General features: G+C 41.5%; 1 protein-coding gene across 2 annotated transcripts in view; it reads right to left on the bottom strand.

The window, feature by feature from the left end:
- Positions 1-19,661, bottom strand: part of GPR39 (G protein-coupled receptor 39) — a 123,424-nt gene that overhangs the window by 94,523 nt on the left and 9,240 nt on the right. The window contains exon 2 of one of the 2 annotated variants that reach the window (XM_030580777.1): positions 5,676-5,999. The exons of the other annotated variant lie outside the window; for it this stretch is intronic. Within the exon in view, the coding sequence (XP_030436637.1) occupies positions 5,929-5,999 (71 nt within the window). The 3' untranslated portion in view covers positions 5,676-5,928. Of the gene's footprint in view, positions 1-5,675; positions 6,000-19,661 lie in introns of those variants that run through there. 2 annotated transcript variants of the gene reach the window in all.

Here is a 19,661-nt window from a genome sequence, read left to right on the forward strand (position 1 = left end):
TTTTGGAAATTTAGGCCTTATCAGATGGATCCAAACCAGAGCCCCAAATTGGAGAGGCCCTGAAACTTGGATCTGGATTGAACTTTGCAGCATGCTCTCTCAAGCCAGACACAAAACAGAGGACTTCAGGCTGCATAGACTGAAAGGGTTGAGTCATTTAAAAAAAAAAAAAAAAAAAAAAAAAAAAAAAAAAAAAAAAAAAGCAAAGCACAACTTCACTTCCTCATTCATACAATTTCCTCCCTGATGCAAGCAATGAAAATCTATCTTGATACCAGTGACTTCAGAAAAGTCTGCAAAATTGTATCCCATTATCAGCATTAGCTATTGGTCTTTGAAAATGTCCAAAATGTTTACTTGTTTGTGTGTTCAGCAGGCATTAAAAATGACACTTCTGTCACTCAGCTGGATGATTATTCTTGTGGACTGAGCTGTGTCTGAATTAAACTGACCAGCTTCATTGCTCTCTCTCTTTCCATACTCCATATAATTCTTTTGCCAATGGTATTGCAGATTTATTAGAAATTATAAATCTTCACCATACATATCACCGGAAACCTCCCAGCCTGAATGCATGAAGTGCAGGCACTGATGCACCAGCTGTGTCTGAATGCTCAGGGCTACAAAGAAATCACTACAGTTTCTTGTTCCAATGCACTAAAATAAATCAAACAAGCAGCAAAGAACTCCATGCACCCCTCTTCCCCATAGGGAAGTTTTAGTCAGTATATTTGGAGATACAGCTACACATGAATGACAAAAGAAAACATTGCATCAAAGCAGACCAGTTAGACTACCAGTAGCAACAGTCTCCCAAGATGAAAAATTCTCTGTGTTTAAATGAAGCCATGGAAAGGGAAGAAGGTTGGAAGGGAGAGAGAATGGAAAGCAGCATAGAACTATAACCGAAGAGCAACTGAAAGAACTAAATATAAAAAGAATTCAACAAGGTTTCAAAAGATAGACCAGGGAGTTACGATATTTAAATGCTTCAAAGGGAAAATAAATACTGAAAAGCTCTCTAAGTTGCATTCCTGTCAAATTTAAGTTAAACAGCTTTCTGCAGCCTGATCCTAGTTTATTTTACAAGTAGGAAGAGGCACATTTCCCTCTGAGCAGCTACTAACACATTTAAATACCCACTTCAGTTTCTATTATTAACATAATGTGTGTCTGACAATTGAGTCTGCAAGCAACATTTCGACTTAGATGAGAAAGACGGGGGGGGGGGGGGAGAACCACCAATTGAATGCACTTCATTTTCTTCCACTAATCTGCACTGAAAATCTGAAAAAATTAAACAACTGAAGGAGCTCTTGCTAGGAAACAGGGATAGATGAACTCCCAAAGGAAATTAAGTAATTTAAAAGAAAAATTTGAAAAATATGCATTTTAAAAAGAGATGCACAATATTTTATAATCTGTTAGGTAAAATGTCATACAGTTCTCAGATGAAGTTAACCCACTATTTTTCAATGAACGAGGACATTTCTTATACAAACAGTTATTTTAATACTTTTGTTTTTAATATGAAATCTATCTTACTAAAGCTAAGAGAAGATCAAGTTCCCCATCTGAAAAATGGTAATTATACTTCCTTGTTCTCATTCTTTGCTTGTCTTGTTGATTTAGATGGTAAGTTCTTTAGAGCAAGGACTGTCTCTTATCCTCTTTGAAACAGGACTAGATCAAAGCATACTAATGAATATTAATCTGTGTCAGCAGGATTCAAATCGACAGTTAGAGCATGGGAGGCTAGTGTGAGGTTGATTCACAGCCCAGTGAAAACCAGTAGTTTGTGTAACCAGCGCATGTATGTCTATACAGTGCATAAACACAACAAGGCAGGGCCACCCAGAGGGGGGAAGGGGCAAGCAGGGCAATTTGCCCCAGGCCTCGGGCCACACAGGGGCCCCCACAAGAATATAGTATTCTTTAATATTACAACTTTTTTTTATGGAAGGGGCCCCCCAAAATTGCTTTGCCCCAGGCTCCCTGAATCCTCTGGGCAGCCCTGCAACAAGGTCCTGATTTCAGAATCCAAGGCTCTATTGGAATACAATAATATTTTGGGCTGTGAATTCATAATCCAGCATCTGGCATGTTCAATTACCAATGATCTTTTCAACTGAGAGAGACCCTCACTAGAAGTTAGTAATCCTAAATGAGCAGTATCCATATGTTTTTGATATTTTTCTATCAATCCAGTCATCCAATAAGTTACTCACAGAATCAAGTTTTGAGTCATGAATTGTCACAGGACTTTCAGAGTGCAGGGGATTTTTTTAAGTGTCTTTTTATAGCTGCACTGATTGTGAAAATTAACTTTGCCATAAAGTTCATTAGATGCATAACTTTTTTTCTGGCCCATAATAAGTTAATTTGCCTTGAAGGGGGAACTTTCAAGTGCATCAGCTTTTTGATTTTCCCCAACTTGTTTTTAAATAGCATATGTTCATTCATTACCATGCACACAGAACTGAGAGTTGTACATATGCTCCAATGGCAAGACAGCCTTAATACAGAAACACTCTGGTCTGCTTTCATTTATATTGGCTAGACAGGCATATCACTCATCATTGTGTCCTTAAATATTTTTGTATGCAATTGGGAGATAAAACTGTCTCTTTACGTCTAAATTACGTTAAATGTTTAAGAATTTTGGTATTACTAAAAATCTGACATCATATACAGTTTCACATGGCCTGGTGAGGCAACAACAGGAAAAGGGAATTAAAGCATTCCAAATACACAAAACACACTCCAGTGAGTAATGGTTTAATATTCTAACCACTAATAAGGATATCTTAAATCATGAAGATCTATGGGCAAAATTATAGATAAGTTTAAAAAGCAATTCTATATAGATTCCCGTAGACCTAATAACGGGACAACATTTTAACTTGTAGGCAGGTGGAAGGGAGAAACCATTCATGGTGACATAGAGGGCAATTCAGATCAATGTCTGCTAAGCATCTCCTGATACACAAGCATAAATTTAAGAAGGGCAGCAGAACTCTGATAGTAGCACACATTAGAATGACAATTGAGGTGGGAGACAAAAAAAACTTCTGATGGCTACCATGAGAGGCCAATTTTCATTCACCAGCTACATCACTGGGGAGAAAGTTATAAATATTTCAGATCCAGAGAATTCCTTTAAGGAGGTCATAACTCTTTATAGAGCAGTGGTTCTCAAACTTTTGTACTGATGACTCCTTTCACACAGCAAGCCTCTGTCTGACCTCCCCCCTTACAAATTAAAAACACATTTTTTATATTTAGCACTATTAAAAATGCTGGAGGTGAAGCAGAGTTTGGGGTGTAGGTTGACAGCTCGCGATCCCTCATATAACAACCTCGTGACCCCCTGAGAGGTCATGACCCCCCATTTGAGAACCCCTATTATACAGCATCAAGTTTGGCGCCTAAATACAAAAACAAATACTTCATTTAATTACTAAAAAAATTTGAGACAAAAAAAATTAGTCTTGATCCTCACTATTTAAAAACTCTTACAGCAAGAGGTACCTTAATCCACAGGAAGTCTCACTGAAGTCAATCTTGCCCTAAATCAGAAAGAATCACAATACAAATGTAGCAAGTTAACTTATTTTAAATATTCTAATGGAAGGGTTATTGTTCCGTTGCAATGAAACTATACCAGTTTTTCTAATTTAATGTGTCCTGGATATAGAATTCCATTTATGTTAAGCGAGACTGTAGATTCTCGAATTCACTTCAGAGCAGTTCTGATTCTTACCTCGAACAATTCACCACAATTTCTTTAATTTGTATAGTGTTACTCATGTTTGCCTCTCTGCTTCTGTGATAAAACCACTTCTTGTAAAACTCTGACAAAGACAAACTCATGGACTCAGTGTGATTTCAAGGACATTTAAAAATCAGAGTAATAAATAAATTGCATGTTCTCGGGATAGGAATCAGAACAATTACTCAACTTCTTTACATAAATTTGTGGTACTTAATGTTAATCAGCTTTAGTAACCTCATAAAAATGGAAGTGAATGTAAATTCATTTATATTCATTAACTAGGGAGCTTTTCTATTTTAAGCTACCATAGGGGTTATCATGATATTATTGTTCAACTATTCCTGTAGAACATCAGGTCTCAGATCAAAAACCATCAATTTTCACTTGAAAACAAAAGACATTTTTTTCCTCATGGCTCTTCTTAATTTTCATCAAAAATAGATTGGACAAAAGTGATCAGAAAGTACTTTATTAAAAATAAGAAAACCAAGCCAAGTAGTTACAAAAGACATTTGCAGCTTAGGGAGACTAGATTTCTCAGGGATGGGTAAAAAGATACGGAGCCTATCACATCTAAGTCACCATTTTCAATTATTTCTGACCCGGGATGTCTTGAGAGTCATTATGGTTTAATTGCTGTTCAGATGCGCTGAAGAACTAATTCCACTTCCTAGTGGGCATTATAATAAGATATCCACTATAAGCGCCACCTTTGCACATCAATTCATTCTCCAGATCTGTTTAATGCTTGGTACTTTCATTGAATGAAGCTGCCATTGCTAGAGGGTCAGAGCCGAGTCGCCTTTGCTGAACCTGCTTGAGGATTTAAACACAAATTTCCAGGAACACAAAGACATGGTGGTCTCCTTGTAACAGATAGGGCAATTTCCTACAATATCCTGGACAAACTTTATTGAATTAAGTTTATGTATTTCTGTGGGAGAAGGGGAACAACAGCCTTCCTGGACCTAAACAGTGCGTGGGAGGGACGGCAGGTATTCAGGCTAATTCACTCTGGCTGTAACACCTCTGGAGAGTACCACTACCTAGAGAGAGACTTACACATATTGATTCAAGCTGGATTCTCCACGGCCAACAAGAGAGACTTTTTGTTAAATAGCTTGAATTAAAACTGACTCAGGGTCTTTCTTCTGATCCAACGAGAGCCAGGACATTATTCCAAAGGGTGAGGCCTGATCCTTAGGGAGGACTTAGAAGGACTGGCACCAACCAGAGGCTTTACAGAGTAGGTGGAAGGATTGATCTCTGATAAACTTAGTAGGAATTCATTCTTCCATTGTTCTAAATTCATTTTCTCTGTAGTGCTTTGCCCTTAAAATTAAACTGTGCTTGCTTATAAAAATTACCACACAGCTCTTTATAACTGTGGGCTGTTATGCTATTTATAGCCTTTAAGTTGAAAGGCAGAGCAGGACCGTTTAAGCACTTTGATTTTGCTAGGGACTTCAGAGTGTGGGCAGGGAGCTCACTCACTCACTCATGCCTGTCACCCCAATCGGGGTATGGGCCGCCAACCACAGATCTCCAGAGTCCTCTATCCTGGGCCATTCGCTCTAGAAGGGTAATCGGCTTAGTGGCTTCCTCACAGCTTTTACCACCCAGCGTCATTCATCTTCGAGTTGAAGACCGTTCTTTTTCCAGGGTAAAAGTCTCTGTTGTCTCTATTGTTGGCGTTTCTGTAGCAGGTTGATTTTTTACGAGGTGCAGCTGCTAGCCCCACGCCCAACCCTCCTCCTTTATCCTGACTTGGGATAGGCAGATGGCCCCAAAGGACCTCTCTGGTGGAGTTGGGCAGGAAGCTGGGCAGCCTGTAAACACCCTGTCAGGAGGGAGACACATGTGTCTCCACCCAAGAGGAGCGATGGCTGGAGAGCCAGAATTCTAACCAGGTACACTTGCTGGACCATAGCGGGGAAATACAGGTGCAGTTGCCCTGAACGGTGACACTTTTGGATAAATGAACTGGTATTCATGAGGCAAAATGCAACATGTTGCCTTCTTGTAGGGCTCTGTGCTGCCGTGTGACCAGAGTCTCAATTCCTGTTGCTTTAGGAACTGGAGTGCAGCATAAAGCGCTCACCCTCCCATGGGTGGGTTTGGAGTGGTTATGTTACTCAGCAAAGGCGTTACTGCTAACTAGCCACTACAATTAAGGAAAATTTCATTTCTTCCTCTTTTGATTCGAGGATGGGGAAGTTGATACCTAAGAAGAGAAAGAAGAAGAATGAGGAAGAATTCAGGGAAGTGTCACTTAACATGCTTTTCTGAATTTCAGCCAGTGGAACAATGCTCAGGACATAAGTTAGAATGATAGAAGACTGTCCCCTTGCCTCCAGGTTAGTTTTTACACACACACACACACACACACACACACACACACCGCTATCTTCTTCTCATCCCAAAGCATCTTAACAGACATAGGGAGCACAGTATTTCCATTCATTCCTGCCCACGACTTGCTCCTCCATGAAGCCCAACCTAGTCATGTCCCTGCATCTGATGTCCTACCATCTTGGCCGTGGTTGGCTTCTAGGGTCTGACTGACCCTGGCTGAATATGCATTATCATCTTTGGCATTCTATCAGCTGTTTGTCTTCTACAGTGTCTCCACCATCATAATCTTTTTTAACTGCAGCCAATCCTGTACCTTGATTTCACATTCTATTCTCCTAACGCCATGTGTCTTCAAGTCATTCCACTTTACACTTGTCATCTTTCAAGGAACTCTTATCTCTACTGCCTCCATCCGTCTGATGTCTGTTTCATTTAAGGCAGCTTCTTCCAGACCCAAGAGGAATTCTGTTGGTACACTGGTTGGACAAATTTTCACTTTGGTACCAAACAATGTTTTTATCTATCCATATTGTCACCAACTTTTGTGCAGCACTTATAGCTAAAGTACATCTTTTAATCTTATCCTTGATGGAGCTATTGGCACAAATCAATCTTCCTGGTACACAAGAGTTTACTTGTTCTATGACTTCCCCACTGCTTCATTCCAATATTTTATCTATTGTCTCTTTTCCAAGATGCAACTACTTTGTTGTCTTGCATTTACTGTAAGTTTAAGTTGACTACACCAATTTTTCAAGGTAGCAGAGTATCATAATTAAATTCAAATATGTCTATGATGTAGCATATGCATATCTACAGGTCAAATTCTGCATCCCTACTCAGATGATCTCTGCAAGGAGATAGAATCCTCCATCAAGGCACAGAGTATCAAGCAGCTGCTGTTTGACCTCCTGTCCATAAATGGGTAGTAGGATCAGTGTGTCTGCCTCTGTTAACAATGTTTCCTACACTCACACAACCACCTCCAAAATCTTCCTGTATAGTGCCTTCAGAGTCTGGTCTGAGGCTATGTCCAGACTACCCGCCGTATCGGCGGGTTAAAAATCGATTGCTCGGGGATTGATATATCGTGTCTAGATTAGACACGATATATCAATCCCCGAGTGTGCTTATATCGATTCCAGAACTCCATCAACCCCAACGGAGTTCCGGAATCGACAGGGAGAGCCGCGAACATCGATCCCGCGTGGTGTGGATGGGTGAGTAATCTGATCTTAGATATTCGACTTCAGCTACGTTATTCACGTAGCTGAAGTTGCGTATCTAAGATCGATTCCCCCCCGTAGTGTGGACCAGCCCTGACTTACCAATTGAATGTAGGTACTTCCATATCTATAGGGAGTAGATGACTCAAGAGTGAGAAGGGGAAGTACAGGATTTAACCTTAAGTGAGTAAGTTGTTTCTTAGAGCTGTTTCATTGACAGCAATTGAGAGCCATTTTGCTGAACTAGCAGCCTTCTTTGAGCAGGTTAGTAAGAGGTAGCCAAGAATGGATATTGAAATGGGGACAGTAAGGCAAGCGTAATGTCTTGCAGGACAAATGACAAGAATGTTGATTTTTAAAGTCATTTAAATATATACAATCAACAACAGAGACACCTTCATTTTCCAGAGGTCAAACTCCAACATTCTGGGTACCCTTGAGAGTTCTCTTCAGACTATATTTCAAACAAAGTTGTGACTTTCTTTTGGAGGGGAAGCTGGCAGGAAATAGAGGCAGAGAGCAATTCTTAAATTCATTAGTGACCTGAAGAAAAAAACCCTCACCATGAATGCTTTGTGTTTTAAAAGGGAGGCAGAAAAATGAAATATATGTTTCAACTCAGCTCTAGAAATATATAGATATTAAAAAATAGTGGATCAGCTCTCCATTAGAATGTAGCAGAGTACTCTGGTTTTGATAAAGCTCAGGGGAATGTTTCTGAGAAGCAGGAATGGGTAAGAGGTCAGGTTATCCTGATATAAGAAAATGGAAATGAAAACTGATATTTGAAGGGGAGAGAATGAAATCCAAGGCTCTGATACAGAGACAGCACATTTGTTTTATTCCCAAAGAAAACACTACCACACATTCGCACGCACACATGAGGATTTGTTTGACAATGGGGAGAAAGCGGGGAGGATTCACCCCAGCACCAGAGCTCTGCTCAGTGCAGGGAATGAGAAGACCAGGCACCTGGCCGTGGTTCCCTGATTCTGAAGTCCAGCCACACTGCCACTTAGAGTTGCCACCAGATACCTCTAACTTGCCTCTCTGACATAGGAACCTCAATGGACCTTATGCCAGTGGAGGACTGGCATGGTGGAGCTCTGCCATGCCCTGACACATCCCTACCCCGCAAGGGCAGCGGCATGGCTGCACAAGCAGAGAGGACCCCTACTCTGTGGAATTTTTGTGCTAGAGAGTTGAGGTGGAATATTGCCCCTTTACGCTACTTGTGTTGTACAGAGAGGATGTAGCCAGGCTTGAAAATCTGGCCCCATAGCTTCCTTCGCCCCACCTTCCCCGCCCCCAGGGATGCAACATTGAGAAAATAGTTAAAGGAAGTTATAATTGCTTACCTTGGAGATACTCTTCAGGAAAAAAAAAAATCTGTGTGTCACAAGTTACAGTGCTCTACTAAAGGGAGATTAAAAAAAAAAATAGGGCCAAATCATCAGTGGATGTCAGTGGGCATAGTTCTAATGAATTCAGTGTATAACTAGGCAGAGCAACTGAGGATCTAATTTCTCCTGTTTGCAAACCATACACATTGCACAGGTTTTCAAAGGGTTGTAGCAGAATGCATTAACTCCCTATCCCCCGACCATCCCCTCCAGCTAATCTGTAACACAAAGAAGGGTTGACCTTATATGTAACCCAAAAGGTGTCTGTACTATTCAGTCTGAGGAAAAGAGGAGTCAATTTCAGGTTCCCTTGGGTAAGATTTTGTTGCTTGATTAAAGAAAGAAGTGAATCTTTAAGTACACTTACAGTAAAGGTATTTGCCATCTGCCTGAGACGGGGAACGGCAGTGCCCTGAGTTAATTAAATCAAGTCTTCTGTGGTTGTTAGTGGATTTCATGTTTGAATTATGCAAATATCAAAATCTCTTTGCTGTATAAAATTTCAAAATGAGAAAGCTCTGCATAAGGCCAATGCGGCCCAAGCACTACCTTATTGCCAAAGCTTAATGTGGTTTGACTGAAGCCTAACAAAGGGTTATGATTTGGTTTTACTGCACTTTGTTCACACTATCACAATCTAGAGGACATTATCTGCCTGTCAGCAAACAAACATCTAGTCATTTTAAAACTTCACTTCAGTCTGATAAGGTTAAACCAATTCTCTATTGGAAGAAAGAATTCACAACACAGGCTTTTACACTGGACACACAGACTCACAACTGAATAGGTCATGGATTAGTACATCCAAGGCACAGATTGGGCTGGGACGCTAGGGAAGCAGAAAATAAATGAATGCTTTAAGGTGGGTCTTGGATAAGGGAGATTTGGAGCAGATAAATTGAGTAGCGTGCACATCAAAGGGCAAGCAGGGATTGCAGCGCATCAACCTGGGTGTACTCTTGGTCTTTTGGTGAATGTTTCCTACTCTTCTCAGGACACAAAGCTACTTGTATGGGAAGCAGCTCATAGGCAGGGAACCATTTGTGTGTGTATTTCAGGTGGAAATAGATCTCACGGGTTTCCTATTCTGACTTCTGAAAACTTGAGCTATTTGCCAGCCAGGAAGTATCACTTGAGACAGTCTGCTGCACCTCCACTGGCTCCAGCACTCTCCTGCCACAGAGGTTCATGTAATCACTAGCGCTCATCAAATGACTTATACAAGCCAGTTCACCTTAACAGTGAACTGCTTCTGCTAGTATAAAAAACACCCACACTGCACACGCCCTCCCTAGTCAGAGGAAATAACCTCATTGCTGGGTCAGCCATAAAGAACTCACAAAATCCCATAATCAAAGAGCAATAAACTCCCATCCTTCCTACAGATGGCTTCTGTATTTTCATATCATACTCATCATAATGGTATCTGATTGCCTTCAAGCCCTGAGCTTCAGTAGCTTTGTGAAACATCCAACTAGCGTCAGACAGAAATTGTCTAGTTTAAGAAATCTGAACATATAGCTTAGGTTTTCAATATAAAGGAAGCAATTGCATAGGGCTGGATTATTCACATTGGTGAGACGTTACACAAATGAGTAGTCCCACTAAAGTCAACAAGCTAGATTTTTTTTAAAAGATATTTAGACATCTAAAGATGCAGACAGATAATACCAAAAATCCTACTAGACACCAACTGCATTTTTAGGCACCTAAATACCTTGGAAAATCTTGCACCATGAGACAACTTCTTTGTTTAAGTACTCACCAATGCAAGTAAACATGGCTCACAATCTAACCCACAGTAATTATGACCAGATAAGAATTCTGTTAGCTATAGAAATAGGAGTTACGCACCCAACTCCCAGTGACTTTCAATAGAATCTGGGTACCTAAATACCCTTTGTGTTTATGAAAAATCTGCTCTAAATCTATTTTTGAGGTCTCATTGGGGGGAAAAATAATCAAGAAAATAAAGCTTTGTTGTGAAAAAGCGTAAAAGACCTTTTGATGATATTTCAGAGGCTAAAGCCTAATCTAATCAATTCTGCTGGGCAACTGCACTTGCCCTTAACTTCTGTTTATCCTTGACAAACCACCAAGGATTTGGTTCTTATTTGGCAGAGTAGAAGCCACAGTCAACCTTCTTTGATACAACATAGACAGTGTAGCCTAGTACTAAGCTAGCATTATGTGGTTTGGACCCATTCATAGAACATCAGGGTTGGAAGGGACCTCAGGAGGTCATCTAGTTCAACTTCTCGCTCAAAGCAGGACCAATCCCCAACTAAATCACAGAAGAGGGGGTGAAAAGGATAAATTTTATAAACACTCTCACTATTTTAATTATCTAAGATTAAGATTTTTCAATAGTAGTTAGTAATTTTTGGTGCTCTCATTGTATTCAATACGGGTTCTGATATTCTGCTTATTACCATGGTATCTGAGCACCTCAATTCTTGCATGCCCAACTTCAGACATTTTAAGAGTCCAGTTTTCAGAGAAGCATTTTCTGAAAGTTGAGCCCCTCATAAGGTGTCTCAACTGGGCATCTAAGAATTAAAGCATTTTTTAAAAGTGTGTCACTCTAGAGTTGAGTGGAAAAATGTTGTTTTGGTCCTGCAAAAATATTTGAGGAAAGTTAATTTTTTGTTTTCTCTATTTTTGTTTCAAAAAGTTTATGGCTTTATGTTGAAAACAGTTTTTTTTTTGGCCCAAAATTTTTCTGATGGGCGGAGTGAGGGGGAGAGAATTCTAGAATTAATTGAGAAAAACACATTACCCATGGAAAATTAAATTGTGACAAAAAACATGCCTTTAAAAAAATATTACAAATAAATAATAACAAAAGTGCCAACCAGCTTTTCACTTCTGAAAATGTTGACCCATGTTTCTACACCATCCAATCAATGTCTTTGGCTGTGCTAGGTTTTAGAATTTTACCAACAACACAATGCTAATAACACAGGAATTATATCCACCATCTAATATAGGTGAGTGGAAAGGCTGTGTATTGAGGATGCAAAATAGGATACAAGTACAGTATTTACCTTTTACGGATGATCATTTAAAACCCTCAGAAAAAGTTAGTTGGACTCTTGTTGCATATATACATTTACACACACACACACAACTTGCTTGAGATTAGATAGTTTACATTTTGGGGGGGGGGGAGGGTTGGCTTTCCACGCTATAATTTAAAGCTGAAATAAGCAGAATCCAGTGTAATTTTTTTCCCTGTTATACAGCAAGCAGTTTACCAACTGTTATAGATACCGTCACTTTTAATTGGCCTCTCAAGTGATGGAAGGTTTTACTTTTAGCATAATTAGACTGCTTTTCCTATACTGGGGATGGCAAAGTATACAAGAATACAAGGTATACAGAAAACAAGAATGCTAGATTAGAGTCTAAAGGAGGCCAAAGGCCACCGAAGTGTTAAAGGGGTTATTATTTTTCATTAAAACATGCAAAAATGTAATTACACTGCAATAGAGTGCTTAAAATTGTTTCAAGTGAAAAGTTCAGAGTATTAAAAGTAATGTAACCCCAAAAATATTTAGTCAGAAAGCTAGATTCACCCTAATTTACATCCTCTGCCATCCCAATGAAGTGGCATCAGCTCAAAATTTGATGGTTGTGGAGCTATTTTTGTCTTTATGTGCATACACTATTAGGGCTCATAAGAATTTGGATGTTGTTCTAAAACAGTATGTTCTAGGAATTATTTGGGGGGCAATTCTCTGACCTGCATTACACATGAGGTCAGACTAGATATTCACAATGGTCCCTTCTGGCCTTGGAATCTATGAATATCTAAAGAACTCTTTATTCTCCGTTCACTTCACCTGTCCTCTGTTTAGTGAAAATCAAGACACAATTACCCAAAAGGATACACAAAAGAAAACTGCAGTTACACCAGATGAAAAAGAGTACATGTTGAGGACACCCGTATCAGCCTGACCCTTTCTCCCACCCAGACAAACAGCTCAGGCATATGCCCACCTTTTCCCCTCCATGCTCTAGCACTAACATCACAAGGAAGCCCTCAGGTGGATTAGAGAGATTTCTTTAGTACTCTGGCCCTCTCCGCAGCCAAAGCCCCTCAGAGTGCCAGAAGCATTAAGAATACTGTTAGCACTGACCTTTACACCTCAACCTCTTATTCCCCACTCTTACATGGCAGAAAAAAATAGCAACAAGGCTGTCCCATTACCCTCCTCTCATCTCCCTTTATCTGAGAGGTCAGTGCGCCTGCTGGTACCCAGAACTTTTCCCTCAGAATGTTCTTTAATAGAGGAGGAGAGAAAGAGCCCACCCAACATGAGTAGACAGAAATCTTCCTACCTTGTCTGTCTCTCTCTCCAAAGATACCTCCTGAGAGCAGGAAAGAAAGGCCTCAAGGACTTCTTCCAACAAGCTGGAAACTTAGGGACAATATGAGTATGTGTGCAGCTGAGGAGGGTTAATAATAAAATAGAGAGAGAGAGTGCCTCCAGTAGTAACCTGGTGCACTCAGGTTAAATAAGACAACCTCTACAATTTTGGAATACCATTCTCTTCCTCTGGACAATATACCATGATGCCAGGCATTAGTATTCCCTTCTGGCAATGTTCTCTCACCGTCACCCTCTGAGCCAAGCACCACATCATGCACAGATTGCTCACACACCTCTCCCATTTTCAACAGATAAGACTCATTTGTGGCAAGTTCACAGATGATTTATTGAAGTCTTCACTTGTGAAAATTAAATGCATTATCTACTCTTCTATTGTTTTGAATTCCGATTATACCACATTTCACAAAATTAAATCTTTTGTTTTCTAGCTGATGTTAAGACCATTATCTTTATACAATAATTGCTAGTCTGTGAATTTTAATGAAAGAGCTTTAATATCAGAGAAGCTATTAGTCATTTGGAGCTTTCAATTTGATCATACATAACTCCTTGACTTCCTAAAGGCAGCTGTTAGAATCTCAGCACTAACTGCACACCAGCAACCAGCAGGCTAAAGCTTATTATTTTCTTCTTCTTCTATTCTGACAAGTGGATTCCTAGACTTGCAGTTTTACTGGGTAGCTAATACAGCTGCAAAACTAGTCAGGAGAAATTTCAAAACAATATTCTCCACTGCAGATCACCAGTTAAGATTTCAATTTTTAACTGTGCCACATCTATGTCCTTCTAGGCAAAAACATGTCCCTTCAGACTTTCCTCTAGGGTAATCCAAGTAATTTACACTGCTAGACTTTATCTATATGGTTACCAAGAGGGAGAAAGAATCTTTCTGATCCTTTAAGTCAGATGCAAGAGTAATATATCATCAAGATCAACTGACTATTAGACTAAACCTGCCTGCTGATAATCTCTTACTTGTATGAATAACCATTGACAAGGGAAGAAGGAACTGAGAAAAATAATAGGTTTAGCTTTATTTCTGAACATGAAGTCTATGGGCCAACTTTTTTGCTGCTCCCAAAGTTGGGTTTTAGAATGATCTCTCTGGCCCCATGTTTGACACTCTTCCCTCACCCCTTTTTTATCATAACCATTCTTATTCATGTTGTCCATATGAATTTTTAAAGGAGGCGAGTTTTAATTTTTGTATTATTATTATTATGCAGTACTTATTCGGGCTCACACAAACAAAAGCTAAACCAGGGATTCTCAAACTTTTGTACTGGTGACCCCTTTCACATAGCAAGCCTCTGAGTGTGACCCCCCCTTATAAATTAAAAGCACATTTTTATATATTTAAACACCATTATAAATGCTGGAGGCAAAGCAGGGTTTGGGGTGGAGGCTGACAGCTCACAACCCCCCATGTAATAGCCTCATTACCCCCTGAAGCGTCCCGACCCGCAGTTTGAGGACCCCTGAGCTAAACAAAAATAGTATTTGCTCCCACACAAAATATGCACTTGGTAGTTATAAAAGGAAAGATTAATTTATAATATACATTTTGAGTAATGAAAAATTAACCAAATTAACCAAAACTAAGCTGTATTCAGTAGCATGAAACAGTTCACAGGTTGCCACATGAATACAGACATCTCAGGGCTTGTCTACATCAGAAAGTTGCAGCGCTGGTGAGGGAGTTACAGCGCTGCAACTTCGAAGGTGTACACATCTGCAGGGCATCACCAGCGCTGCAACTCCCTGTTTGCAGCGCTGGCCGTACTCCAGTTTTGTCTCGGGTGTAGAGGATCCAGCGCTGGTGATCCAGCGCTGGTAATCCAATGTAGACACTTACCAGCGCTTTTCTTGACCTCCGTGGAAGGAGGAAGCCTCTGGTAATCAAGCTGGTCTCCTTCCCTGCGGTTTGCTGGGTGGCTCCGGGAACGCGAGAGCAAACCGCGGCGAAGCGGGTCTCCTTTCCCGGTTTGCTCTCTAGTTCCCGGAGCCCCGAGCAAGCAGGTCTCCTTCCCTGCGGTTTGCTGGGTGGCTCCGGGAACGCGAGAGCAAACCGCGGCGAAGCGGGTCTCCTTTCCCGGTTTGCTCTCGCGTTCCCGGAACCCCCCTTGAAGCCGCCCAACAGCGCTGCAGTGTGGCCACATCTAACACCACTTGCAGCGCTGGTTGCTGTAAGTGTGGCCACTCTGCAGCGCTGGCCCTATACAGCTGTACTAATACAGCTGTAACAACCAGCGCTGCAAAATTTTAGATGTAGACATGGCCTCAGACAAGATACATTTCTGAACATCCCAGCAATTATCTCCCAGACACATCTGTTTAGCTCCACATTGGGAATAAAATTCCCTTCTGGTGCGGTCCTAGGACATATTATTCTACCTTTTATAGACTTTTAAGAAGCACTTTCTGCACAGATCTTTCAGTCATCCTCCCCACTCTAATCTCCAACTGAAAGCTGTCATAGTGGTTCTCATCATTGCACTGTGACCCCCTTCTGACAACAAAAATTACTACATGATATCATGCCACAGGGGGCCCCAATGAAGCTAAATTGCTTGAGTTTGGGCTTCAGTCCCGCATGGCAGGACTCAGGCTTTGGCAAGGCCGGCATTAGACTTGCTGGGGCCCAGGACAGAAAGCCCGATTCCCGTGGGGACAAAGCCCTCGGGCTTCGGCTTCAGCCCTTCATGGCGGGGCTCGGGCTTCAGGCCATGGTCCTCCTACTTTTTGAAAGTGGACGGGACTGGCCTGTCCACTTTTCACCCACCTCCTTCCCCTCACCCCTCCCCAAGACCCCCATCCAGGGAGCCTGGAGCTCGGCCGGGGCGGTGTGGGGGGCTGAGAGCAGCGCCCGGCCCATATCCTCGCCCGGCCCAGGGCAGGTAGAGTTGAAGGGTCCATAACTCTACACCAGCTCTCCACAGCTGACCACGTGGCTCTGTCCCCTACCTGGCTTCTGGGATCCCAGCCCGCACCCCCTGCATAGACCCTCCCCTTGCCTCTTGAGGTGTGGGAGAGGAGGGCCCTCAGAGCCACAGCCCAGCCATGATAAGAGCCACACAGGCAGCTGTGAGGAGCCAAGGACCTTCCATCTGCCCTGGGCAGGGAGTCTGGGGGGCAGGAACAGGGGCAAGGGGTTGCTCTCACCCCACCCCCCACCCCGGGAGGCAGGAGGAGCGGGGCCGGGATCCCAAACTCGCTCTGGCTTGGTTGAGGGCAGGACTTCAGAGGGGTAGGGACCCCCAGTCGCCCACATCCTTTTGGAAAGGCTCCGGAGCCCTTGCCCCAGCAAGTCTAATGCCAGCCCTAGTGACTCCATCTAAATGAACCTGCGACTCATTTGGGGTCCCGATGTTCAGTGTATCACTGTGAATGACTATATTTTCCCCAGTGTATGGTTAAGATTCCAAAGTTTGTTCCCATTTGTGTGTTATTACCACAGATCTACCTTTTTCTCTCCTAAACACTATATTATTTAATCCCTATTTGTTGATGTTTGTGCAATAAAATTATTACATCTAGAACCATGACAAAAGGAGCTCCATATAAAAAGGTGTAATCATCTCTTTTGGCTAGTGCTGTGCCTAGCACTGTGCTGCTGGAAATGCTCTTTTGGTTTTGTTTTGTTTTTCCTAAATAGGCTTTGATCACTCATGGCCAGTAAACATACCTAGGTCAGTATATTTAGCAGCACTGTGACTATGTCAACCCTGATTCTCCCCCCTGTCCCACAAACCCAAATTCAACCCAGGGAAACTTGCTGGATAGAATGTAGAGTTCATGCAGTAGTTTTCTTTGGAGATGTTAAATCACTTCCCATCATTAATGTGGAGCTCTGAATACAGAATGGATGACACGTTCCAGCCCAGAGGTAGCTGTATTTCAGTGGAGGATGACTGATGGTTCCTTAATATTTTATCTAAAGACTTTCACCTACAATGACCACAGTGTCCCCCAGGAACTGTTTAGGAGTTAATCACCCTCCAATGAAATGCAGCTACCTCTGGGATGAAATCCAATATCTGTGTGACAGAACATGGCAGTGCTACAGAACCATTTGGGACAGAAGTGAAGGAACTATTTCCATTTGAACACATGGGGGAGTTTTAAATCACCACAACACAATTACCCAGATTTGGGCAAGACACCAGGGTTAACATCCCCTATTCTTGTGGAATGAATGAAGGCATTTTTAGGGACAATAAGCAGGAAAGACCTTTGCTTTTATGTCTTATTCAAAAGACAACACCAATACAGTGCTGGGGCATTGACTCAATACTGACGCAGAGTGGATGCCACCAACACAACTTCCTAGATTATCCAGGTGTTCCCTTAAATTCTTCAGCCAAACACTAATCCAACTGCCCCTGCTAAATTTATGAGATCTGACAATATCGAAGCACCAGGTGATATTGATGCATATAGTTTATTGACTTGTGTAACAGAGACTACGTCTAGACTATCCGCCGTATCGGCGGGTTGAAATTGATTGCTCGGGGATCGATATATCGCGTCTCATCTAGATGCGATATATCGATCCCCAAGCGCGCTTATATCGATTCTGGAACTCCACCAACCCCAGCGGAGTTGCGGAATCGACATGTGGAGCCGCGGACATCGATCCCGCGCGGTGAGGACAGGTGAGTAATCCGATCTTAGATATTCGACTTCAGCTACGTTATTCACGTAGCTGAAGTTGCGTATCGAAGATCAATTTCCCCCCGTAGTGTAGACCAGCCCTCTAGAGTCCCTCTCCAAAGGCATCCCCAATCAGGAAATATATGGTTAAGGGGAACTGTAGAACATGCACAGATGAAAATAACCACCAGTCTACTACATATGCGTCTTCATTGCACATGTCCAATAAAGTCTATGGGGAACTTGAGTGGAATGATTAAAGAATATTAGATATTAGGAATGGCAACATACAAAAACCTGCAGGAGAACACTTCAACTTCCCTGGACACACAATAGCAGATTTAAAAGTAGCCATCCTGCAGCAAAAAAAACTTCAGGACCAGACTTCAAAGAGAAACTGCTGAGCTCCAGTTCATCTGCAAATTTGACATCATCAGCTCAGGATTAAAAAAAGACTGTGAATGGCTAGCCAACTACAAAAGCAGTTTCTTCTCCCTGGGTTTTCACACCTCAACTGCTAGAAGAAGGCCCTGATTAAACTAACCTCATTATCTCTAGCCTGCTTCTTGCTTGCATATACATACCTGCCCCTGGAAATTTCCACTACATGCATCCATACATTCACCCATGAAAGCTCATGCTCCAATACGTCTGTTAGTCTATAAGGTGCCACAGGACTCTTCGCTGCTTTTACAGATCCAGACTAACACGGCTACCCCTCTGATACATGATTAAAGAAATGTACCAAAGGGAGTCAGTGGAACTGGGTTTAAGTACATGAGGTGGAGTTATAGTCTGGAAACTAATCAACCACTTTGTTCTTTCAGTTTTTGTTCAGTCTCCAAGCTGTCTCTTCTTCTGTAAGGAAAAGAAGCAGACAATTTCCAGCCTATGAGGAAATGTCTAATCTTCCTGTAACAGGAGTCCTACCACTGTCAAGTTTTGCAGTACCTGAGTCATCTCTAGATGACAACCACATATTTTTAGCAGAGAACTTGAAGTAATCTGTTCTCCTGAAAATCCATTTGCCAAGTGCCTTACAAAATATATTTCCTTGGTGATCTTTTGAAAGGCTATTTCTATACACAATATCTTTATTTTGAGCTACACATTAATCTGCCAACACTAGATTGTTCATAATGGGCAGGAAAAAATCAGGTGTCCTTCTTCAGTTCTGGGGGACTTTTTTTTTTAATTTCTGATTTAAAGAGAAGTGCTAGCATTGGTCACTCTAGTTATATTTAGCTTTAATTGACTGTTTAGGTCAGATCGCATGCCTGTTCATTTAAAACTAGCATTGTGCAGAATTAAAAAAGATTAACAACTGCCAAGCTAATGAGTAGTGAACATTGGCAGCAGTATGTTTTGCGATTATTCTAAATAACACGGTGGGGTTAGGCGCCTATTGTAAAAGTCAATACTAAGTGGTGACACAATAGGTATCAAAGAGGCAGTGTTTTCCAGTGGATAGGACACTGGTGTGATATTCAGGAGACTTGGGTTCAATTAATTCCTGGCTCTGCCACTGATCTGGGTGACATTTGGTAAGTTGCCTCAGCTCTCAGTGCCTGTTTCTTCTCCCACCCCTTTCCCTGTCTTGTGTATATGGACTGTAAGCTCTTTGGGGAAGGGATTGTCATGTCCTATACAGCATATCGCACAATCCTGGTGCTAATAGAATACAAATAAGATCAAAATGAACTCTATCTTGTGGCAGAACACTAAATCTGGTCCATTGTAAACTTCTTTGTGGAGAGACCTCTTCATATTTGTCTAATGCATGTAACATCAGCACTATGCCAAATCAACCCTAAAAACACCACCAGATTGTAACAACTTTTAATGAAGAAGC

Source organism: Gopherus evgoodei, chromosome 11, assembly GCF_007399415.2.
Source record: "Gopherus evgoodei ecotype Sinaloan lineage chromosome 11, rGopEvg1_v1.p, whole genome shotgun sequence".
In the NCBI taxonomy this organism is placed as follows: domain Eukaryota; kingdom Metazoa; phylum Chordata; order Testudines; family Testudinidae; genus Gopherus; species Gopherus evgoodei.